The sequence below is a fragment of the Bufo gargarizans genome, chromosome 1 (genome assembly GCF_014858855.1).
Source record: "Bufo gargarizans isolate SCDJY-AF-19 chromosome 1, ASM1485885v1, whole genome shotgun sequence".
In the NCBI taxonomy this organism is placed as follows: Eukaryota; Metazoa; Chordata; class Amphibia; order Anura; family Bufonidae; genus Bufo; species Bufo gargarizans.
Window position 1 is genome coordinate 592,912,506 of NC_058080.1, and position 25,605 is coordinate 592,938,110.

The 25,605-nt window shown below is 42.3% G+C and overlaps 1 protein-coding gene across 1 annotated transcript; it reads left to right on the forward strand.

The window, feature by feature from the left end:
* The first annotated feature begins 881 nt into the window (after positions 1 to 881).
* On the forward strand, positions 882 to 25,353 carry LOC122928916 (transmembrane protein 17B-like). The gene is made up of 4 exons (XM_044282236.1): positions 882 to 999; positions 14,449 to 14,552; positions 20,599 to 20,712; positions 25,039 to 25,353. The coding sequence occupies exons 1-4, from the start codon at positions 882 to 884 to the stop codon at positions 25,351 to 25,353; spliced, it is 651 nt and encodes a 216-aa protein (XP_044138171.1).
* Positions 25,354 to 25,605: the final 252 nt, after the last annotated feature.

The window sequence follows — 25,605 nt, forward strand, 5'->3', positions numbered from 1 at the left end:
TATATCAGCTAATAGTCTATCCAGCATAGCCTGGGACTCAGCACATCAGGCTGTAGCCACTTTTGCAAAAGGTGAAGTAAGTCATAATATTAGGGCCTCGCGGGATCAGCCGACTTAAACCCCCACTGATGTACCCGCTGGGCCCAGACCAACACATTTACCTCCAGTCTTGCCAAAATCTCACCCTTTACCTTCGGGTAGTCGGCTGCTTGATTGTCCGGCAAGTTGAAATATACGCGCTGGGACTCTGATGCCAGGAAAGGAGCAATGACATCAGCCCACTGGTCATGGGCCAGCTTTTCCCTGATGGTCAGTTTCTCGTACATCGCCAGGTAGGTTTTGATGTCGTCTGCGGGTGTCATCTTAGGGATCGCTGCACGGACTGTTTTCTGGGCATCGTGGATGCTTGGGGTTGCTCCTGCTGTCTGCAAAGCCATCATGTGTTGTAGCAGCAACTGTTGGTGCAGGTTGGTGTCTCGCTGCTGTAGATTAGCTTTCACGAGGGCCTTCACAACAGCCTCCATTTTGTCGTGGGGTATGGGTTGTAATACCGCTGGTTTGATGTATGACATACAACCATGCCCAAAAATGCAAACCAAAAATTGCCCGCATCCTCCACCAAATGTGGGGATTTGCTCTGGTAGATAAGGATTAGCGGGTGGAATGCAATTTTTGGTTTTAATACATCAAAGACATAAATATAAATATTATATATCTGAATGATTATGCCTCCTATGTTGCATCACTCCTCTCAAATCAACAGTTGGCTAATCCCTGTTGTGCAGCAGGTTGAAATCCTATTAAGTCTCGCAATTAGCAGAGAAGCCTGGATTAATCTCATTTGTAAGAAGAGAATGACTTGAGCAGAATGAATACTGACCATGTCTCTTCATACTCCCCTGCCAAGTAACGTTCGCCATGGTCTCGCAAGCATCAGTGGTTCTTTCTTCATCCAGAACAAAACCAGGGATGGTGGAGAAAGCCATTTTTATCATACCGGTAATATGTCATGTTTTCTGTTTTATAGAGTATTCTTGTCAGCTACAAAAGTGACCCATGTACGGTAGTAAAGATTTTATGAGGAGCTGTTATCACTCTTAAAGGGGTTGTCTCATCTCTCCGTTATTAAGGTGAGATGAGACACAGTCTCGACCACCTCCCAGCTGGGAAACAGCAGTCGGGACTGTGTCTCATCTCACTGTAGTAACCGCAAGATGAGACAACCCTTTAAATTCTTATTAAATAGAATGTGTCTTCAAAAAATAAAACAATTTTTTAATGTTAAACATATTTTGAAGAATTTTTGTTATTTTTTAATATTCCATGTCAATATCCATATTAAAGAGTAACTAAACTTTTGTAAAACTTTCTTTAAAAGTGTTCTAAATAGCCCAAAAAAGATTTTTCCAATATACGTTATTAATCAAACACAAGACACTCAAAGTCCTAGGTGCTATTGCCCCTTAAAATCATTACTCTAGTACAGCGCTGCCATGTCAGGGCTGTACTGGAGTACAGATTTCTCTGGGGCCGCAGCTGCACAGGCAGGAGCACATATCGTTACTCCTGCCTGTGCTCCCCCCCCCCCCCCTCAAGCTTAAGGGAACTGAGGAGGCCCTATAAACATATTTTGTTATTCCTATGCAGTCATAGATCTATTAAAGTGTATTCCAATTATATAACAGTACCCCCTGTCCGCATTGTAAACCATGTAAAAGCAACTTTATATTCATCTGTCAATCACATTTCTTTATGCCCAAGGGGCGTTTTTTCACATTTCTTTATGCTCAAGGGGCGTTTTTTCTCATACCTTTGTGCCCAGCCACGCCCCAACTGTCGTTTCCTACCGCCGCCCAGCTCATTATTATTCACTGCGCTGGGCGGCTCTTACATTACCCGATCCTGTCAGTTTCCGCGCATGCCTGATGGATACTTATGGGCATCGGCCTCAATCGGACCATCTGCGCATGTGCCGGCACCCTCTCAAGCCTGTAATTGAATGAGCCTGCGTCCGATCTCTCCTCCAAGGCACTCGTATCCAGCACTTCAGAGCGCTGATGTCATCAGAAATTCAGATGGTTAATGCGCCTGCGCCAGCCAAGAAACTCTTCTCTCGGGTGACAGGATCGGGGAATGTAAGAGCCGCCCAGCGCAGTGAATAATAATGAGCTGTGCGGCACTAGGATTCGACAGTTGAGGCGCGGCTGGGCACAAAAGGTATGAGAAAAAACGCCCCTTGGGCATAAAGAGTTGTGCAAAGCCGCCCCTTGGGCATAAAGAAATGTGATTGACAGATGAATATAAAGTTGCTTTTACATGGTTTACAATGCGGACAGGGGGTACTCTTATATCATTGGAATACACTTTAATAGATCTATGACTGCATAGGAATAACTAAATATGTTTATAGGACCAGTCAGTGTCCCTTTAGCTAAATCCTGGCACAGCACATCTGTACCCTGTACAGGTGTGCCATGCCAGGATTTAGCTGAGTGGAACTACCACATGACTGAGCCGGATCCGCTAGGCTGAAAGTGCTCAATAGCATCAGTACAGAGTTCCTCATGTACTATGTGCTACGGAGAGCATTCAGCTGAATGGACATGGCAGCGCTGTTCTAGAATAATGATTTTAAGGCGCAATATCACCCAGGACTTTGTGTGCCTATTTAATTAGGAAAACTGAACAATTGATTAATAAAGTATATTAGAATAACACTTTGGGGACTATTTAGAACATATTTCAAAGACATTTTTACAAAAGTTTAGTTACTCTTTAAAAAAATCTTAAATTACAGCAGTTTTCACGGTGGCAACTAGGCCTAAAAATAGGGGCTATTTCTTGGTCTGTACAGGCAGGATTACAATGACTAATATCACCTATATAACACAGGATCCACCATTCACAAAATGTGATGTTACTTTTTATCTACTCCTTACTGACCTCTGCACAGGTCACAGAGCATGCCTAGAAAACTCTCCCATAGAAGTCAATGGGGGTCATTTATTATGCACCTCAATTTTTTATAGTGCGATTAGACCGGCATAGTGAATTAATCTGTCTGCATTTTAGTAGTTATAAAGAGTCGCATAGCAGGTGATAAATTAGGCGAGGAGTCTTTGTATTCGTCAGGGCTCACGTGGACCGTGTACAATTAGACTATTCGTTGGTTGGCTCATGAATTCGGTGGTAAAATGCAGAGTTACATATGAGATATAAAGTCACATATTAGATTTAAAAAATTCATATTAGATTTAAAAAAATTGCATATTAGATATGAAAACTAGTTGTAGCCATGTTTATACACATATTTATGTTTGTGAAAAGGAGTGTGTTTACTAGAAGATTGTCACACGGCCCCACACAAAGCTGACTAAAAAAAGTAGACCACCCCTGGAGTGAAGTAAAAATTTGAATGTTTTTGTGTCTAATTCATACATAAAAAAGGCGCACCTACATAAATAGTCTGAAAAAAGAGAATGAATCTAAAACTGAAAATTGTGAAACGAAGAACAAATGCCTCCAAAACAGGTGAACTTTCATTAGTAAATGTGTCTAAAAAAATAGTCTAAAATAGGAAAACATTTTCTAAAATAGGCTCAAAAAACTATATTAAATAACCCCAATGAGTCCCCGCCTGTTCATTATGTCTATGGCCCATGGTAGCTGCTGTAAAGCATATCTCTAAATGTTGTTAATAACAGCTCAGGCAAAATGGCAGTCCCCATAGTTATGCATAGAAAATTGAATAAAAAGGATATGTGACACTTTATGGTTTTAACTAGCAGAAACCCTTAAACCTTTGAGGACATGTCGATTTTCCGGTTTTGTGTTTCCGTTATTTACTCCGGCCTTCCCGGAGCCATAACGTTTTTATTTTTCCATTCACATAGTCATATAGGATCTTTTTTTTGTTGCACTTTTTGTACTTTCTAATGGTACTATTTACTGACGCATGCAATGTAGTGGGAAGCTGGAAAAAAATTCCAAATGGGGGAGAGCTGGAAAAAACATACAATTCTGCCACTGTTTTATGGGTTTTGTTTTTACGGCATACCCTATGTGGTAAAACTGACCCATACTCTCCATTCTCTGGGTCAGTATAATTATAGTTATACCACTTGTATTGTCTTGTGTTTTAATACTTAAAACTTTGGAAAAAATAATTTTTTTCTTTTCATCGCCATATTCTGACCCCCTCGTTTTTTTATTTTTACATCTACTGGGCTGTGTGGGGGCTCATTTTTTGCAGGGAAATCTGTACTTTTCATTGAGGAAAGCCACTGTGAGAGCCAGAGCTACTACCACTTCCATCCTCCGCCCCGGCTTCTCCTGGGCTCGCTGCTAATGCACTGTTTTACAGAGTGCCCTTTCTGTTCCTCCAAACAATAGAATCATAGGGCCAACTATAAAGAGTTTGGCATTGTTAATGGGGCATCCCAGTTAGAAACATTTATCACTTATCTTCTGGTTTAATTATGTTCATCTGCTGGGACCCCCACAACTGCTATGAGACTATACCTGCATCCACAAAATGGTAATAAGGAGCTTTTTTTTTAATAAATGCTCCATACAGACAACTGTATATGGGAATTACAGAACCAGCCAAATGTTGGACCCCTACCAATCTAATTTTTGCCACCCACCCAGTGGATATATGACAAATATTTCTGGCTCGGTTACAAATTAGGCCAAATTGAAAAACGTTGGGTATATTAGATTGGAATGATGCACCCAGAATTAATTTTAGAGAAGTCATTTAGAAAATAGACCCAGTTCTGCCAAGTAAGTTTACACTTCTGACGTGGAAAATTCTTCTACTGCATCTTCATATGTTACTAGTTGTAAATGTGAGGTTCTTAGCGCACATTTTGATCAAATTGTGCGAGCCCATCTGCCCCCTCATGGTGACCTCATTCAGATGGGTCCCTACACTAAGACTTTATATGTAACAGCAATACTGTATCCCTCTTATAGATGAGATCCTAGAGATCACATTCTTAGACACTGTACTGGAACAGTGAGTATATAAGAAGGTTATCTCCTGCTCTATAAAGTGTTAGTGTAGAGACCCCTCTTAATAAGGCCACAAAGTGGTTGATGTGCTCAAAAATGTAATTTAAAAATGGTGCCATAACATCACTATGGACACAACATTACTGTGTCTTATTTTATATACAGGCCCGATGGGAGCAGAGATACATGCTGCTGGGGGCCACACAGAACAGTTTTTGAGGCTGCTGGATGTGCAACCCTGTTCTAGAAAAATTACTTTTAGGTGGCATTTACATGACGGTATTGCCTCTGTGTCCATGTTGCGGACTGTAAAACATGGACACCACTCATGTGCAATCTGTATCTTGCTATGGACACACTGACTTCAATGGATCTGTGATCCTCAAGATACAGTGAAAGATAGAATATATCTTATATTTTGCATTACAGAGGCACGGGCCTGGGAGCCAATGGAAACACATGGAAGCCCTTCTGTGGGCTTCCAGGTCAGTGCCTCTGCACAACAAAAGATAGGACATAGTCTATCTTTCGCCGAATCTTGCAGATCGCGGATCTATTCAAGTTAATGGGTCCACAACGTGGGGCACAGATGGCCGGTGCCTGAGTTTGGGTATCCGCGGTTTGTGGTCTGCAACACAGGCACTTACGTTAGTGTGAATGTAGCCTTACATTAAGTTTACATTGGTTTTAAATTATTATTACTGTTAATGCTAATATTATACAGTATGTTTCAATCATAAAATAATTTAATTTATCACTATTTTAATTTTAATTTATCACTATTTATTATTACAGCAATTTAAACACAATACAACACATGTGTACATAAAGGGACTACAGTATAATACATGGAAGCTTAGTCACCACTGAAAGCATTGTAATAGTAACTCACTGTTATTCATTTTGGCATAAAATACACCATAGGCATCCTCATTTAAAAATGTATACCGCACAGCACGGATGCTTCTTCATAGAAAAGTGCAGTCATCTGTGTTTTTCTACACAGTAAAAAAAAGGTATACAGACATATATTGGCTAGACTAAGGCCAGAAGGACACTTCTGTCAGGTGAATGGGGCCTATTAATACAACTGATGTATGAGTCATTAGCTTTCCTGGTCCACACACCAGACATACTATGCAGACAAGGGTGAACAATGCCTTACCTGTTTTTGAAGTCTTGGTGACACTGCTTCCCACACAGATTTTAGTGCTATGTCCCCTGCTTTTTGTCCAGGGGTGTGTAGGCAGACATTTGGAGGTCACTCCTGCTTGCTCTACTTTATTGGCTCCTCTTACCCATCCTCTTCATCTGGAATTATGGTCCAGGGCCTGTTAACACAAGTTGCTCAGTATAGGCTGTCTGTCACCATAGTAGGTGGTCAGAGGTCATTATACCCAGCATGGGGTCAAAGGTGTTGATTCCATTATCCTAATTGGAGTCAGTAGGTGATAAAGACTTCCCATAAAAAGGTGTCAAGACAGCATTGCATGTGGCAGACAATAGATGTCTAACCCCCCCCCCCCCCGCCTCTATTTAAGCTTGGCTTCTCCATTTTTACGTAGATGGCCTCCTTCACACCTCGTTTGTACCAATTGGCCTCCTTATCTAAAACACGTACTTGACTGTCTTCAAAGGTGTGACCTGTTCCTTTTAGATGTAAGTATACGGCTGAATCTTGACCAGTGGTTTTGGCTCTTCTATGCTGAGCCATATGCTGATGTAGTTGTTGTTTTGTTTCGTCGATATACAGTTCTGAGCATTCCTCATTGCACTGGACTGCGTACACAATGTTGTCCATCTTGTGTTTAGGCGTTGGGTCTTTGGGGTGAACCAGTTGTTGCCTCAGTGTGTTGCTGGGTTTAAAGCAGACAGGGATGTGATGTTTATTAAAAATCCTTTTGAGTTTCTCAGACACCCCAGCTACATATGGGATAACCATATTCTTGCATCTGTCATGCTTCTCGCCCTCACTGGTAGTCTTGGTGCTCTTTCTTTTCTTTCCTTCTGTTTTGACAAAGGCTCAAACTGGATACCCATAAGTTTTAAGTGCCCCTCTGAGGTGTTTGAATTCCTTCGCCTTGGCCTCTGTGCTGGTGGGGATTTTCTCTGCCCGCTGGTGTAGAGTCTGGATGACTCCCAGTTTGTGGTCTAGAGGATGGTGGGAATAAAAAAGCAGGTACTGGTCTGTGTGTGTTGGTTTTCCATTAGGATAATGGAATCAACACCTTTGACCCCATGCTGGGTATAATGACCTCTGACCCCATGCTGGGTATAATTACCAGACGTTGATTCAGTTACATATTTATTCAGAGAGAATTCTTGTACAGTCACTCAGAATTGAGAAAGCTCGTTGGAAGAACGAGTGAAACGTTTTCAAGAAATCTACAGTACGTCCAGTTGCCTTGATTTATTCTTTACAGATATACCATGACCTGGATAAATGAGAACCTTCACAGACATGTCACCATGGTAGTACAGGATTCCAGTGATTCAATGACCTGCTCCTTGCCTTCTCAGCTGCGTCTTCTCCTACCCAGCAGGTGAAAAACCCTTTAATTTGGGCTCTTCTACATAATGTGTCTGATGGGTGCAGCAGATTATTATTAGTGCCGGAGAAATAGTTGGCACCTTTTAGCCCCCTTTGGCTTTTCTGGAGTACAGATGGCTCCAGTCCTCAAATTAGCAATGTCTTTAATCTTCTGCATATGACTCCTGTAGTGCTGTCCACCAATGTTATAGCAGACAGAAGCCTTAGTGTCCTCTGGTCTCTTCCAGTTCTTGGGGGTAGTAAACATAGAACAGTTGAATTGTTCCCTGCTTCTTCCAGGTCTTCAATGCCTTTTTCAAAAGCTTGATCCATATCTTGCCTCATCCACATCAGATCCTCTCTAAGGTTCACATTACAGGAGATGCAGGAAACAGGTACCGTTGAGGGGGCTGAATGCCAGCCACCAATTAGCAAAAGGTTATGAGGCATTGTTTTCTAACATACTGTGGGCAGCTTAGGGCCAGGCTTCTTCTAGTGCCCCTCCTCCATAGTAAAAAAAATATAATCGAGGCCTCTGCAACAAGCAATGTTCGGTATAGGCTAGACTGCCTGCAACCAAGGATGCACAGGTTTACAGTGATTCAGTCTGCTGTGCCTTGCTTCTTCAGTTACTTCTCCAAAGAGAAGCAGGTAATAACCCCCATTAACCCATGTTCTTCTGACGAGCTTCTAGAGGGTTTCCCTGTTTCAAGCTGCCCATGCTGCTGGTAATATCGTCCAGGGTGCACCACTGTCTGCCACTGGGACTCCTGGTAAGCTATTCTCTGGTTGCAGATCCTGTGGATGCAGTTGGTCGTTTCTTCAGACTTGTTCTCTTGGGGTTCAATGTGATTCAACTTTAGCACTGCCAGGAAATGCAGTTTACAGTCCCTCAGCCACCTAAAGGTTTCCTGAAGACTAGGATGGCCGCAATCCTCAAATTCCCAATCTCTTTAACTTGACATCTCTTGTAGCTCTGGTAGCCTTGTCATCCTCTGGTCTCTTCCAGTTGTGTGGGATGGTCAACATAGAACAGTGGTATTGCCCCCTGCTCCTGGCTTTTTTTTCCATACTTAATCCCTCTGCTGCCTTGTCCACATCAGCTTCTCTCTCAGTTCCATCTCGTGGGGGAAGCAGGAGACAGACAGTGTTAAGAGAACCACAGAGTTAATATAAAGGAGATTTGGCTAGATATACTGCATTTATGTCAGGAATTCAGGATGGGATGGAGAAGGATCTCTCTTTTGGGTAGGGGTTGGAACGTGGCATATGTATGTGCCTTGTACCAGTAATTTTATACTGTGTTACTTCAATCCTTAATAGTAACTTATTATTACTATTACTCTGACTGCCACACTGCTCTCTCTCTCTATATGTATACTTTATCATGTATCTTTGCTACTTTTTTTTAGTCTAACGAGTTATGACATATTGCTGACCACCATGGCCACTCATTTGTTTGCTCTTTGCTATTGTCAACCAGATATTACAGGGAATTGTAACATGACCACATTCAAGTGAATATAGAATATAGAATTAATCCTAGTGACTATTCACGGTCCAAGCAGTTCTACCCCCACTGATCAGCAAGTTCTGGTATATCCTAGCAATATACCGCGACTTGTACAAGTAGGACAACCCCTCTAATTTATCACTATTTACTCCTATGGTAATCCTGACACTAAATACTGTATATTTTACATTGACAGACTCCAGTAAAATAAATGTAAGCATATTCATCACTGAAAACACTGTAATAGTAACTTACTTTTATTCATCCTAAAATAAATATTTTTATTTTTTAATGCACAAGGCCTCATGCACACCATTGTATTTTTGATCTGTATTCCTTGAGGTTTGATGTGGACCCATTCATTTCTAGGGGACGAATAAATTTGGGCAGCACATGGACGTCATCGATATAAGAGTGGCTGGCCTGCAAATAATAGAAAATGTCCTATTCTTGTCCACGGTTTACTGATCACAAAATACATACGGTCGTGTGAAAAGTTAGAGTGAAAAAAGTTAAAGAGTGAAGTGGCTTACTTTGCTCGAGCATTCCATTTGAGGTACTGTATATGGCAGCAACATTTTCCTGATGTATACCTTGGATGGAAGGCTCTGAAGTATGCTACTTTAAAGGTATACATTGGCACACGTCATCTATAGGCTTCCATGTTAAAAAATGTACGTCGCACTGTACAGTATACGTCTTTTTTGCAGGATGCCTCTTCATAGAAAAGTGCATATAACTGTGCTTTTCTATACAGTAAAAAAGGGTATACCAGCATCATCAATCAGCTTAAAACTATTTTTTTAGCTTCTCTCAGGTGAATGGGATCCTATGGATACACCTTCCCAGCCAACATGCAAATGTGCAGGGCAGACATGGAGCGGACAATACCTTACCTGTGGCACCTTGGTAGCACTGATATGGGCACATAGGCAATAATTTAAAGGTCCTTCCTGCTTGACGCACTTCGACCAAACAGCAGATATGTCTGGAGGCTTTGTCCATGGCTTCTCATACCCCTTCTTTTTAGCAGGAAATATGGTCCAGACCCATGTGGCACAAGCTGTTGGTATAGGCTGTCTAACATCACTGTAGAATAGGAGTCCAATGATTCAGTCTCCTGTTCAGTCACTTCTTCAGCTACCTAGCAAGTAAAAACCCTTTCGACTAGGACTCTTCATGTGAGTTTCCTGATGCAGACAATCGGTTTCTACATGCCCCACATGGCCTCTTTCTGGTATTCCTGTCTAGACCATCTTTCATTAGGCTCCTTGCCAACCCCGTCTCAGATCTGCTGAACACAGTAAGTGCCTTCTTCAGGTTTCCTTTTCTGGGATGCAGTCATCATACTGCCAGGAGAAGTAGCTGACTCTCCCTTTAGCCACCTCAGGGTTTCTTGGGATTTCCGATGGCCATTTATGTAGCTGGGCAACATGGAACATTTTTAGTCCCCTGCATCTGCCAGGCCGCTGGTGTCTTTTTAAAAATAAATTTGATCCCTTTGCTGTCTCGTCCAAATACATTTCTCAGTCAGTTCCACAGGAAACAGTTATCGTCAAGCGTTTTTGGTGGTTATGAATACCAGATATGGATGCAGACATTTACAGATGCAGTGCATACATATCACAGGGAAATGCACATGTAGAGATTTAGATATATCACCTTACATACACCATATATACAGTAACGTATTACAAGCAATCAACAACTCTATGCGACGGAGATGTGCTGCACTGCGTGAGGCAAATGGTGGCCGCACCAGATACTGACTGGTTTTCTGACCCCCCCAGTAAGGAAAAACTGGGCACATTACAGAGTGGCCTTTTATTGTGGGCAGTCTAAGTCACACCTGTGCAATATTCATGCTGTCTAATCAGCACCTTGATATGCCACACCTGCGAGGTGGTATGTATTATCTTTGCAAAGGAGAAGAGCTCGTTAACACAGATTTAGGCCTCATGCACACGGCCGTGTTCCGCGGCCGAGAGCAGACCGTGGAAACCCGGCTGGGATTCCTGCTGACAGCATGAGCGCACGGCGTCATTGGTTGCTATGACGCCGTGCGCTTCATGCAGCGCTGCTGTACAGTAATACACTAGTATAGTGTATTACTGTACAGCAGCGGCTGCATGAAGCGCACGGCGTCATAGCAACCAATGACGCGTTGCGCTCATGCTGTCAGCAGGAATCCCGTCCGGGTTTCCACGGTCCGCTCTCAGCCGCGGAACACGGCCGTGCGCATGAGGCCTTAGACAGATTTGTGAACAATATTTGAGAGTAATGGGTCTTTAGTGTATGCAGAAAATGTTTCAGATCTTTGAGTTCAGCTCATGCAAAATGGGAGCAAAACCGAAAGGGTTGCGTTTATATTTTTGTTCAGTGTATATACAGGTGAAACTTGAAAAATTTGAATATCGTGTACTTAAAAGGTGAAACTAACATATGAGATAGACTCATTACATGCAAAGTGAGATATTTTAAGCTTTATTTGTTATAATTTGGATGATTATGGCTTACAACTTATGAAACCCCAAAGTCACCATTTTGAGGTACTCTTTGCTCAGGGGGTATGAATTAATTAGCTGACTACAATGTGACACTTTGAGCCTACAATATTGAACCTTTTCACAATATTCTAATTTTAAGCTGCATTAATGCCATTCCTTTTAATTTGCATTACTGAAATAAATGGACTTTTGCACAATATTCTAATTTTTCGAGTTTCACATCAACAAAGGTTATGATATTAAGGGGCATAACTATAATTCATAGGCCCTATGGCAAAATGAGAGTGTAAGAAAATTAAAAGTGCTGCATAAGTAGCAAAAATTCTAGATATTTATAACAGTACCGTATGTAAGAAAACTCACACTATAGCAAAAAGCTACCATATTTTTTATTCCCAAGAAAAGGATATAATATTTTTGCACCTGCTTTTGCCCCTCAACCTCTGGGCCCCATAGCAAGTGCTATGGCTGCTATGGCTATGTTTATGCCAATGGATACAAAAAATAGTGGACATACATATGTTCTGTATAGATAAAGGAAGTTCAATCATAATAATTTCTCTGGTGGACCCATGGAAACACACAGCTGACACTGCCCTTTTTGGCCTCTTTTACACCGGCGTGTGCTCTCAATTGCCAAATGCGGGCTGCAAAACATGTCCTATCTTTTTGCGGAACGGAAGTACGGGGCGAAACCCCACGGAAGCACTCCGTAGTGCTTCTGTAGGGTTCCGTTCTGCACCATTCCGCATCTCCGGATTTGCGGACCCATTCAAGTGAATGGGTCTGCATCCGTGATGCGGAATGCCCACGGAGCAGCACCCGTGTATTGCGGATCCGCAAATGCGGTTTCGCAATACGGCAACGGGGCGCACACGCCAGTGTGAAAGAGGCCTTACACACACTAAAAGAGGACCTTTCATCGCTCCTGACATGTCTGTTTTAATAGCTTCATGCATTTCCCATGTATTACCTATTCTGGAACATCTAGTCTTATGGCTCTATGTTGTACCATTTCTTTATTATTCCTGCTAGAAGTAGGGATGAGCGAATCATCTTCGGATAATTCGCATAAAACTTTGTTCTAATACTGTACGGAGCAGGAGCTCCATACAGTATTAAAATGTATTGGCTCCGATGAGCTGAAATTATTGCTCCGCGAAGTCTCGCGAGACTTCGCATAACAACTTCATAAATTAATTTGTACTGTAAAAAAACATTTCCCAAATCAGAGAGCAGCTTTCATTTTTCAAGAGCTCTTTAGGAAATGAAAGCTGAGCTCTGATTGGTTACTATAGGCAACTAAGACAGTTTCACTGTTGGACAGTTTTGATAAATGGGACCCTTTGCCTATTGTATATGTACGACTTCTGGACGTTGACTGCTGCACATACAGTTATCCCCAGAGAAGTCTAATCTTTTTATATCACTTTCTAATTACTTATTTTTTCTAATTCTAATTTTTAAAAAAATCTATTCTAATATAATAATAATAATAAAAAAATATTATTATTATTATTAATAATAAAATAATAATAATAATAAAAATTCTAATCACATATCAATATCTGGATGGTGTCAAGAGTTATATCATAGACATAGAGTTATAGATATGTAATCTGAAACATTTCTTCATACACATGACTCTTGGAGTAGAGGAGTAGCTGGCACATGTCCACTGGATCAGATGACAGCTGCAGGTCTTGAGAAGATAGAGATGACACCTTTCTGCTGACTGTCCTATGTGCTGATATCATTTAACCTCCAATGTGTAAACAATATGGGGGGAACCGCATCAAAAACATTAAAAAAACACATGAAGAATGTACAACAAATGCACGGCAAAAACATGCATAGGTTCTGTGCTGAATTTTGTAGGGGGATTTTTAAAATCCATCATGTGAACAAACACTCTATGTCTCCTGCCAGATTAGTTAGCAGTGTGCCAATTGTAAGCTGCTGTAATTGTCCTACTATGGGCAAGTGGTGGTGCCCTGGCAGCAGAACATACTGTACTTGGAGTCCACGCTGCAGCTCCTGGAGATGTGGTCAGCCACAGAGAGGGACAGATTGGCCTAGAGTGAGAGCCTGAAGAGGCCACCTTGGATGTTTTGGCATATGTTAACAATTAGGTGTCTGAGGACGCCAGCTAATGTGAGGTTTGAAGGGGTCAGAGCACCATGTGGGACTGAGAGCAGATGACACAAGTTGAGCCCTGTGTAGGGTGACCACTTTCATAACCCCCAAAAGGCAGACACCATACCTGCGACAGTGGGTGACGATACAACACACAGATTGGAAACCATAATCTATATACCAGCTTCAGAGGACGATACAGGGGGAGGTATAAATGGAGAGGACTACAACTCCCAGCATGTCCAGGCTGATATTATGGGATATCAGAGCAAGGGAGGGGGTATAAGAGGAGAGAACTGCAACTCCCAGTATGTTCAGGCTGATATAATGTGATATCAAAGGCCATTACAGGGAAGGGGTATAAGAGGAGAGGACTAGAACTCCCAGCATGTTCAGGCTATTATGTGATATAAGAGGACATTACAGGGATGAGGTATAAGAGGGGAGAACTACAGCTCCCAGCATGTTCAGGTCAGTATTAGATGATGTCAGAGGACATTACAGGGAGGACATTTAAGAGGAAAGAACTATAACATGAGGTAAACCATAAAATGATATCTTTAACTAATAGTGACTGAAATCATTCTGAAGCAGGTTACGCAATTTTTTAGACTGGTGGAAGGAACTTGTCTCAGTCTATTAGGTGAAATATCTATGTTACACTTCTACATAACTCAAGTAATAATAAAATAGTTCTATTACAAAATGTTCCAATAAATGTGCTGGCATTTCTTGTGTTTCTGCAGGACATGAAGTGGTGTCAAGCCTTCCTCTACAGATGACCTTGTATTTTAATGTCTTTTTCTTTCCTATGTGGTTTATATCGGAGGTCATCATGCTGGAGCTGAAGGTGAGAAGACACATGAGATTCAGTATTTATTCTGACAAATGGTAGAAGAATCTATCAACCTTTAGTGAACAAGTTGTTTTACATATAACCTAAAGGAAGATGAAAACACTACTATTACCGTGCAACCAGCAGTATCGAAGCGCAAAACATATCTGAGTATTTGCTTTTTCATTGGGAGATCACCAGCACCTTTACAAAGGGTAATTATTGAGAACGAGCCTTTCTTGGAATGCTCCTTATTGATAAATGCTCCAATTGTCAGCCTGTGTAAAGCGGCCTTTAGTCTGGTCATATATATATATATATACTGCTTGAGAAAGATCCCAGAGAGAAGGATCGAAACGTTGCTGTCTGGTAAATAAAAAAAGTCTTTATTTTACACCTTGGAAGTGCCGCGGAATTTCTTTCCATTATATATATATATATATATATATATATATATATATGCACAGTCAGGTCCATAAATATTGGGACATCGACACAATTGTAAATTTTTGGGCTCTATACACCACCACAATGGATTTGAAATGAAACAAACAAGATGTGCTTTAACTGCAGACTGTCAGTTTTAATTTGAGGGTATTTACATCCAGGGCCGGCCTTTGGGGTGTGCGGGCTGTGCGGCCGCACAGGGCGCCATAGCAACAGGGGCGCTGAGCAGCCGACAGCTCGCAGTGTAATATACGGCAGGCGAGGCGGCACTTGTGTTCTGCCCGTGGCGGGCCCCCGCCCCCTCCCCTGTCTGACCTGATTCCTCCTCCCCTGTGTCTGACCTGTCACCTTATGATCCTCCGTGCCGTGCGTCTGGCACGTCTGCACCATTTCACAGACAGTTCACACTGGCCAATCAGCTTTTCGCAGCGCAAAGATCCTGCTGCTGATTGGCCAGTGTGTAGGACTGGAGCAGCAGGCGCTCCGCTCGCATCCCGCTTGTTCCTGTGTCACTCACTGTGTCAATGTCTGCCGACTACAGCCCGCCCCAGCCCAGAGAGACTGAAGGACTGCCCTGGAGACTGTCAAACCGGACAATAAGGAAAGTTACCTTATAGTAATTTACATGCATGCACTAGAAATCTGATCCATACCCTGCCCAATTTACCCTGCAAAACTGAGCAAAAAGTCACAATTGTTTTAGCAAAACAAAGCTTGTGCAAAAATGTGTGGATTCTTAGTGCCACAATTCTGGTGCAGGGGGAATGATAAATCTTCCCATTGTGTTTTCTAGCACCTTCTGAACTATGTTATAGGCACAGGTGCTAACATTGTTGTGCCCATGGAGGGAAAATTAATGATGGCACACCAGGGCCGTTGTAACGTTATACTTCCCTACCTCGTGAGATTTCCCTACTCTCGTCACTTCCGGTCGCACCGGACATGACGTGAGGAGGTAATCAGCACCACGCAGGCGCACAACGACGGGTTAGGGAAATTTCACAGCAGAGTGCGCATGCGCTAGGAGCCTCGCCGGCGGTTAGGGTAGGGAAAAATTATGGGCCAGTGCGCAGGCGCGGTGATCGGATGGATGTTCTCAGCTGGACACCGTCCGACACTGCGCATGTGCTGGGAGCCTCACCAGCGGTTAGGGTAGGGAAAAAGCACTGGCCCGTACGTAATTTTTCCCTTCCCTAACCGCTGGTGAGGCTCCCGGTGCATGCGCAGTGTCGGCCGGTGTTCAGCTGAGAACATCCATCCGATCAGCTGCGCCTGCGCACTGGCCCATAATTTTTCCCTACCCTAACCGCCAGCAAAACTCCTGGCGCATGCGCACTCTGCTGTGAATTTCCCTAACCTGTCGTTGTGCGCCTGTGCGGCGCTGCACACCTCCTTACGTCATGTCCGGTGCAACCGGAAGTGACGAGGGTAGGGAAATCTCACGAAGTAGGTAGGTATAACGTTACACCGGCCTTTGGGGTGTGCGGGCTGGTAACTACTTGGTTGGATAGCCAGCCAGCCTATGCCATGATGCCAGCAACAAGCAATGTTTTTTTTTCTCTTTTGGGGGGGGGGGGCGCCACAAGGTTAGCTCGCACAGGGCGCCTGAACACCTAAGGCCAGCCCTGTTTACATCCAAATCAGGTGAACGGTGTAGGAATTACAACAGTTTGCATATATGCCTCCCAATTGTTAAGGAACCAAAAGTAATGGGACCATTAGCTTCTCAGCTGTTCCATGCCCAGGTGTGTGTTATTCCCTCATTATCCCAATTACAATCAGCAGATCCAAGGTCCAGAGTTCATTTCAAGTGTGCTATTTGCATTTGGAATCTGTTGCTGTCAACTCTCAAGATGAGATCCAAAGAGCTGTCACTATCAGTGAAGTACGCCATCATTAGGCTGAAAAAAACAAAACAAACCCATCAGAGAGATAGCAAAAACATTAGGCGTGGCCAAAACAACTGTTTGGAGCATTCTTAAAAAGAAGGAATGCATCGGTGAGCTCAGCAACACCAAAAGACCCGGAAGACCACGGAAAACAACTGCGGTGGATGACCAAAGAATTCTTTCCCTGGTGAAGAAAACACCCTTCACAACAGTTGGCCAGATCAAGAACACTCTCCAGGAGGTAGGTGTATGTGTGTCAAAGTTAACAATCAAGAGAAGACTTTACCAGAGTGAATACAGAGGATTCACCACAAGATGTAAACCATTGGTGAGCCTCAAAAACAGGAAGGCCAGATTAGAGTTTGCCAAACTACATCTAAAAAAGCTTTCACAGTTCTGGAACAACATCCTATGGACAGATGAGACCAAGATCAACTTGTACCAGAGTGATGGGAAGAGAAGAGTATGGAGAAGGAAAGGAACTGCTCATGATCTTAAGCATACCACCTCATCGGTGTAGCATGGTGTGGGCATGTTTGGCTGCCAATAGAACTGGTTCTCTTGTATTTATTAATGATGTGACTGCTGACAAAAGCAGCAGGATGAATTCTGAAGTGTGTCGGGCAATATTATCTGCTAATATTCAGCCAAATGCTTCAGAACTCATTGGACGGCGCTTCACAGTGCAGATGGACAATGACCCAAAGCATACTGCAACAGCAACCAAAGAGTTTTTTAAGGGAAAGAAGTGGAATGTTATGCAATGGCCAAGTCAATCACCTGACCTGAATTCCATTGAGCATGCATTTCACTTGCTGAAGACAAAACTGAAGGGAAAATGCCCCAAGAACAAGCAGGAACTGAAGACAGTTGTAGTAGAGGCCTGGCAGAGCATCACCAGGGATGAAACCCAGCGTCTGGTGATATCTATGCATTCCAGACTTCAGGCTGCAATTGACTGCAAAGGATTTGCAACCAAGTATTTAAAAGTGAAAGTTTGATTTATGATTAGTATTATGTCCCATTACTTTTGGTTCCTTAAAAAGTGGGAGGCACATATGCAAACTGTTGTAATTCCTACACTGTTCACCTGATTTGGATGTAAATACCCTCATATTAAAGCTGACAGTCTGCAGTTAAAGCACATCTTGTTCGTTTCATTTCAAATCCATTGCCGTGGTGTATAGAGCCAAAAATATTAGAATTGTGTCGATGTCCCAAAATTTATGGACCTGACTGTGTATATATATATATATATATATATATATATATCAGTACAAACCAAAAGTTTGGACACACCTTCTCATTCAAAGAGTTTTCTTTATTTTCATGACTATGAAAATTGTAGATTCACACTGAAGGCATCAAAACTATGAATTAACACATGTGGAATTATATACATAACAAAAAAGTGTGAAACAACTGAAAATATGTCATATTCTAGGTTCTTCAAAGTAGCCACCTTTTGCTTTAATTACTGCTTTGCACACTCTTGGCATTCTCTTGACACACATATATATATATATATATATATATATATATGTCATATTATACAGTACAGAAATCCTTAGTCTGGTCTTCTATGTCATATTATACAGTATAGAAATCCTTAGTCTGGTCTTCTATGTCATATCATACAGTACAGAAATCCTTAGTCTGGTCTTCTATGTCATATCATACAGTCTAGAAATCCTTAGTCTGGTCTTCTATGTCATATCATACAGTCTAGTCTTCTATTTCATATCATACAGTCTAGAAATCCTTAGTCTGGTCTTCTATGTCATATCATGCAGTCTAGAAATTCGTTGTCTGGTCCTCTATGTCATATCATATAGTCTAGAAATCCTTAGTCTGGTCTTCTATGCCAGCGGTCCCCAACTGCCAGGCTGCGGCTATCAGGGCAGTCTTTAACGCGGTACTAATGAAGAGCTTCCATTATGGAAGCGCTTCATTAGTACAGGAGGACCGGGAAGCGGTGAAGGATCTGTACTCACAGCTTTCTGGTCCTCGGCTCGGCTATCGGCTGTGCAGGGCTGCGCACAGCGTGAGGTCGCTCTGTGACCTCACACTGTGTGCCGCGATACACAGCCGACAACAGGATGAAGAGGATCGTGATAGTGACCAGGAGCAGGAGAGGTAAGTGTTTGTTTTTTGTTGTTGTTTTTTTTTGCCCTGGGGGCTGACATAAGGGCTGATGGCTCACATATGGCTGACATGGAGGGTTGGGGGCTGATGGCTCACATAAGGGGCTTATGGCTGACATAAGGGGCTAATGGCTGACATAAGGGGCTGATAGCTGACATAAGGGGCTGATAGCTGACATAAGGGGCTGATAGCTGACATAAGGGGCTGATGGCTGACATGGGGGGCTGGGGGCTGATGGATCACATAAGGGGCTGATAGCTGACATGGGGGGCTGATGGCTCACATAAGGGGCTTATGGCTCACATAAGGGGCTGATGGCTGACATGGGGGCTGATAGATGGCTAAAGGTTGGGGGTTGATCTGAGGCATTGGGGGTCTGATCTGAGGTCTAATTAACATTTTATATATTTTTTTATTTTAGGGGTCTGATTGCTGGCCTGATCGGAGGTGTTATGAAAAATATTTTTTCTTATTGTTCTACTCTAAAACCTTATAGAGCGAAAAAAACAGTACAGTGCAACATAGACCAGTGCAGCAGAGATCCGAATCAGTTTATATAGTCGTTATATATTTTAATATGCACCTTGTGTTTTGTTATGAGCATGAATCAGTCAGTGCCAACTAGCACCCCCTAAGCTCCGCCTTCCCCCTAAGCCCAGCCCCAGAACCCCAGGCCCCTTCCCCCCCCACCCAGTCCCTGGGAAAATTGTCTTGCATGAAACTGGTCCTTGGTGCAAAAGGTTGGGGACCACTTTTCTATGCCATATCATACAGTTTAGAAATCCTTAGCTCAGTCTTCTGTGTCATATCATACAGTCTAGAAATTTGTGGTCTGGTCTTCTATGTCATATCATACAGTCTAGAAATCCTTAGTCTGGTCTTCTATATCATATCATACAGTCTAGAAATCCTTAGTCTGGTCTTCTATGTCATATCATACAGTCTAGAAATCCTTAGTCTGGTCTTCTATGTCATATCATACAGTCTAGAAATCCTTAGTCTGGTCTTCCATGTCATATCATACAGTCTATAAATCTTTAGTCTGGTCTTCTATGTCATATTATACAGTCTAGAAATCCTTAGTCTGGTCTTCTATGCTAGGTCATAGCCCTTGTGGCCATATGATATACTCACAATGACTTTGGACTTTACCGGTTTTTTTTTTTTGTCCAATCCTTTTGAGGCAATAGTCCACATAAACTGGGTGCACCTAAGTTCTTGTGTAAATTGGGCCAAAATGTGGTGTAATATGGCGCATTTAGGTTTAGAGATTATCTGTACGTAGGCTAAGAAGAGGGTGGCTTAATGGAAATGAGTGTGGCAATGTGACATTGAGACCAAGATTGCATCACAATTTTGGTCTAAAATTCTGTCTCAAACTAAGTCAAACAATATTTGGTATAGAGTAAGAAAAAAGTGTCTACCCCTACATCACATTTATCATCCAACCTGAACCCCTGTGATAAATCTGGTCTGGGTCCAGACAGTCTAAGTTTTACTCCATCTACAAGCTTAGTACATTTTCCCCCATGTGTGAAAATGGAAGACTTAAGAGTTTCTTTCTTTTTCTGTTTTCCCAGTATCACTTGCTGCCTGGTTACTATCAGTTCCTTTTAATAACAGCAGTCACCATTCTCACATTAATAGAGGGCCTGAGACTCTACCTGGGATATATTGGAAATTTAGAAGAGAAGGTAAGCTATGTGTGAAAGAACGTGTGAAGTAGTTCTTGATAAAATTAGCTGCAGATAGGTAATAGTCAGTATATATGTAGTTATACAGACGTGGACAAAATTGTTGGTACCCTTTGGTCAATGAAAGAAAAAGTCACAATGGTCACAGAAATAACTTTAATCTGACAAAAGTAATAATAAATTAAAATTCTATAAATGTTAACCAATGAAAGTCAGACATTGTTTTTCAACCATGCTTCAACAGAATTATGTAAAAAAATAAACTCATGAAACAGGCATGGACAAAAATGATGGTACCCCTAACTTAATATTTTGTTGCGCAACCTTTTGAGGCAATCACTGCAATCAAACGCTTCCTGTAACTGTCAATGAGACATCTGCACCTCTCAGCAGGTATTTTGGCCCACTCCTCATGAGCAAACTGCTCCAGTTGTGTCCGGTTTGAAGGGTGCCTTTTCCAGACTGCATGTTTCAGCTCCTTCCAAAGATGCTCAATAGGATTGAGGTCAGGGCTCATAGAAGGCCACTTTAGAATAGTCCAATTTTTTCCTCTTAGCCATTCTTGGGTGTTTTTAGCGGTGTGTTTTGGGTCATTGTCCTGTTGCAAGACCCATGACCTGCGACTGAGACCAAGCTTTCTGACACTGGCTAGTACATTTCTCTCTAGAATTCCTTGATAGTCTTGAGATTTCATTGTACCCTGCACAGATTCAAGACACCCTGTGCCAGACGCAGCAAAGCAGCCCCAGAACATAACAGAGCCTCCTCCATGTTTCACAGTAGGGACAGTGTTCTTTTCTTGATATGCTTCATTTTTTCGTCTGTGAACATACAGCTGATGTGCCTTGGCAAAAACTTCGATTTTTGTCTCATCTGTCCACAGGACATTCTCCCAGAAGCTTTGTGGCTTGTCAACATGTAGTTTGGCATATTCCAGTCTTGCTTTTTTATGATTCGTTTTCAACAATGGTGTCCTCCTTGGTCGTCTCCCATGTAGTCCACTTTGGCTCAAACAACGACGGATGGTGCGATCTGACACTGATGTTCCTTGAGCATGAAGTTCACCTTGAATCTCTTTAGAAGTCTTTCTAGGCTCTTTTGTTACCATTCGGATTATCCGTCTCTTAGATTTGTCATCAATTTTCCTCCTGCGGCCACGTCCAGGGAGGTTGGCTACAGTCCCATGGATCTTAAACTTATGAATAATATGTGCAACTGTACTCACAGGAACATCTAGTTGCTTGGAGATGGTCTTATAGCCTTTACCTTTAACATGCTTGTCTATAATTTTCTTTCTGATCTCTTGAGACAGCTCTTTCCTTTGCTTCCTCTGGTCCATGTCGAGTGTGGTACACACCATATCACCAAACAACACAGTGATTACCTGGAGCCATATATATAGGCCCAATGGCTGATTACAAGGTTGTAGACACCTGTGATGCTAATTAGTGGACACACCTTGAATTAACATGTCCCTTTGGTCACATTATGTTCTGTGTTTTCTAGGGGTACCATCATTTTTGTCCATGCCTGTTTCATGAGTTTATTTTTTTACATAATTCTGTTGAAGCATGGTTGAAAAACAATGTCTGACTTTCATTGGTTAACATTTATAGAATTTTAATTTATTATTACTTTTGTCAGATTAAAGTTATTTCTGTGACCATTGTGACTTTTTCTTTCATTGACCAAAGGGTACCAACAATTTTGTCCACGTCTGTATATGTAGTAACCAAGTAAACAAATGAAATTACGAATTGATTTGCTATTCCATCACATGAGATAAGACCACAACACGTTATCATACAATAGGACTTGCTACACATTTGGGAGTTTTTGTGTTTCAGAAGTATCTTCACACTATCCCAAATTTTGTGCATTTGAAGGACACATGTATGAAAGTGATTGGTATTGCTATGAGCCAAGTTTATCACTTTTGTGTCTTTTGAACTATCTTTTGGTGCCGTTGGTACATATTTCTTTGAGTAGGTGGAACTGTATTGCAAATAGGTAGTACAAACCTTAAAGGGGTATTCTGGTTATATTAAGTTATTCCCTATTTATTAATTGATAATTATGAGATCAGTGGGGGCCCTACTGTTTGAGACCCTCGCGGGAATAAGGGCCCCGTACCCTGTTGAGGCTCCCGAAATGAATGGCACGGCTGGTCAGGCATGCACACAGCTGCTCAATTCATTTCTATGGGAGTTCTGAAGATAGACTCTATACCACATAATACAGAATTGGCTAAGAGGAGTCTATAGCACAGACAATTAACCCTGACTGCTCTTCTGGGAGTCCAGAAGGACTGAATTGTTTACAAGTCTCACTGACTTTTTGGGAGATTAGGCAGGCTACGTGGAGAGAGGCCTCAGCTTTTTAACTGCCAGATCCCATAGTGCTGCATATAATCCTGGAGGAAGGCGAGAGCAAGTACTATGCATTTCTAGGAAGCATGGGTGACACTGTGACTTAAAGGGGTTGTCTGGATTCAGGGCTGAACCGGAGACTTCTGCCTGGCATGGAGCCTGGTGACGTCCCCGGCACAAATGGGTGGTGTATATAAAACTGATACCCACAACTAAATCTGCCCAGAACAGCGCTATACACCCATTTGTGCCAGTGACATCACTGGGCTCCCTGCTAGGTCCGGTCCTGAAGTCTCCGGTTAGCATACTGATGTGAAGCCCAATACGTCACCGGCTCACAATAAACAGACCTTGCCCTGGGCGATGCAATGCAGGGGGAGCATTGGTGCAAGGAAATGCTCTGATGCTCCACTCCTACGTGGTAAAGGAGTGAAGGGGAGCTTATATCTGGGTTCAGCCCTGAACCTGGACAACCTCTTTAAATGGGTATTACTATCTCAAACATTTATCATATCCTCAGGATAAATGATAGACAGGCCAATATCGGGGGTCCCATATGTTCAGCTGTTTTCATTACTCCCATAGAAGTGAACGGAGAGAGATAGAGCCATGCAAGGACACCTCACCATTTTTTTTCTGCCTGGATACACCCTCTGGTGGCCACCAAATCAAAGACCTTGTGGACCTGCACCTAGCAGGCACTTACAGAAAATCTGTGGAATAACCCTTTAATTTCAGTACTGTAGGTGTTAACATGGCTGATGTAAAGATATAACCACCTCCTGGACCCAGATACTAGAAGAGAAATACACAGTCGAGTCACATTATTATGACCACTTCCTAATTTCAACATCAGCAGCTTGTAGCTCATGAAGGAAGTAGAGTGTGGTGAGCTGGCTTGGTGGGTATATAAGGTATATGATATGCACACATATGCCCCATTGCAGTAATGGATAAAAGGGGTGATTTATCAGAGTGGTAAAAATGGGGGATTATTGGCTTTTGGGCCAAGGGTGGCAGTATTTCTGTGCTGCTGTGGTTAAAGTGTAATTGATGTGATGCAACAGTATCAGAATTGAACCTCCACCGATTGGCAAAGGGTTGCTTTCGCCGATGAGTCATGTTTTTTTCATTCATCGAATAGATGGACAGAATGACAGCTGAGAAACAGATAACAAACACCCTGCAACCATTGCTGGCAGAACACAAGCTGGGAGTCGCAGCGTTATGGCCTGGGGAATGTTTTTGTGGCATTCTCTGGGCCCACTCATCAATGTGGAAGGCACTCTCAACTGATTTGGGTATGAATGCATCCTTGCAGATCACGTATGCCCATACATACTGATTCTCTTTCCTGGGGCAGATGGGATTTTTTTTTTAGCAAAATAATGCGACATGTGATACGGTAAGAAATGTCTGCCATTGGTTTGAAGAGCATGAACAAGAGTTCCAAGTACTACCATGGCCCCCTAGTTCCCCAGACTTTAACCTAATTGAGCATCTGTGGAACCATCTATCATTGTGTTCACTCTGTGGATCCTCCCCCATGCACCCTCCAGCAGATGTGGGATGCACTGCAGTCATCATGGCTCCAGATACCTGTGAGAACCTACCAGGACCTCTAGCTGCTGTCCGTGCTGCACATAGCGGTTATGCTAGATATTAGCTGGTGGTTATAATAATGTGACTTGACTGTGAAGGTCCCAAGCTTTATTATCTGATGCAGGAGGAAAAACACAGCACACAGTTATATATATATATATATATATATATATGCCATTATCGTAACAGCCAGCTTGCTATGCTATTAACGTGGGCTGCCACATAGTTCATACAATTAATATTTATATGAACAGCATTCCACGCAAATAGTGCAGGTGCACTATGTTAACAGCATAGCGGCTTCTATGTGGCTCTGTACCTTTAATTTTACTAATAGTAAAAATTGCTCCCTCAGGTTCCAGAGTTGTCCGGGTTTCTGCTCTTGACATTCCTCATACAGATGCCGCTCCTCCTGTTCCTTTTAACAGATGAACGAATAGTGATTTTGCCCCTGGAGTTTGCAGTTCATACAATTTTCATCATTTTCCTTACAATTGAATTATTGGTGTCATTCTTTGTCCTGAAAGTCATGACAAGACAACTTGCTACTCAGTTTTACTTACAACGGACTGATGACTTAGAAAAGAAAAACTTAACTACCAAGGTGAAAATGCAACCCAACAGAAGCTCCATGACAGAACTGCAACAGGAGGTGGTGCTCATGAACTGATCCAAAATTCTTATGATACAGTTGTGCTCATAAGTTGACATACCCTTGCAGAATTTATGATTTCTTAACCATTGTTCAGAGAATATGAATGATAACACAACCACTTTTCTTTCTCTTATGGTTAGTGGTTGGCTGTAGCCATTTATTGTCATACAACTGTGTTTACTCTTTTTACATTATAATCACAACACAAACTACCCAAATGACCCTGATAAGTTTACATACCCTGGTGATTTGGCCTGATAACATGCA

Bases quoted from the DNA above. Each gene is read 5' to 3' on its own strand.
- LOC122928916 (XM_044282236.1), top strand. From the start codon at position 882: ATGTCTCTTCATACTCCCCTGCCAAGTAACGTTCGCCATGGTCTCGCA. The intron at 1,000-14,448 runs GTAATATGTCAT...GTGTTTCTGCAG, and splicing joins AAGCCATTTTTATCATACCG to GACATGAAGTGGTGTCAAGC. The intron at 20,713-25,038 runs GTAAGCTATGTG...TTGCTCCCTCAG, and splicing joins TTGGAAATTTAGAAGAGAAG to GTTCCAGAGTTGTCCGGGTT.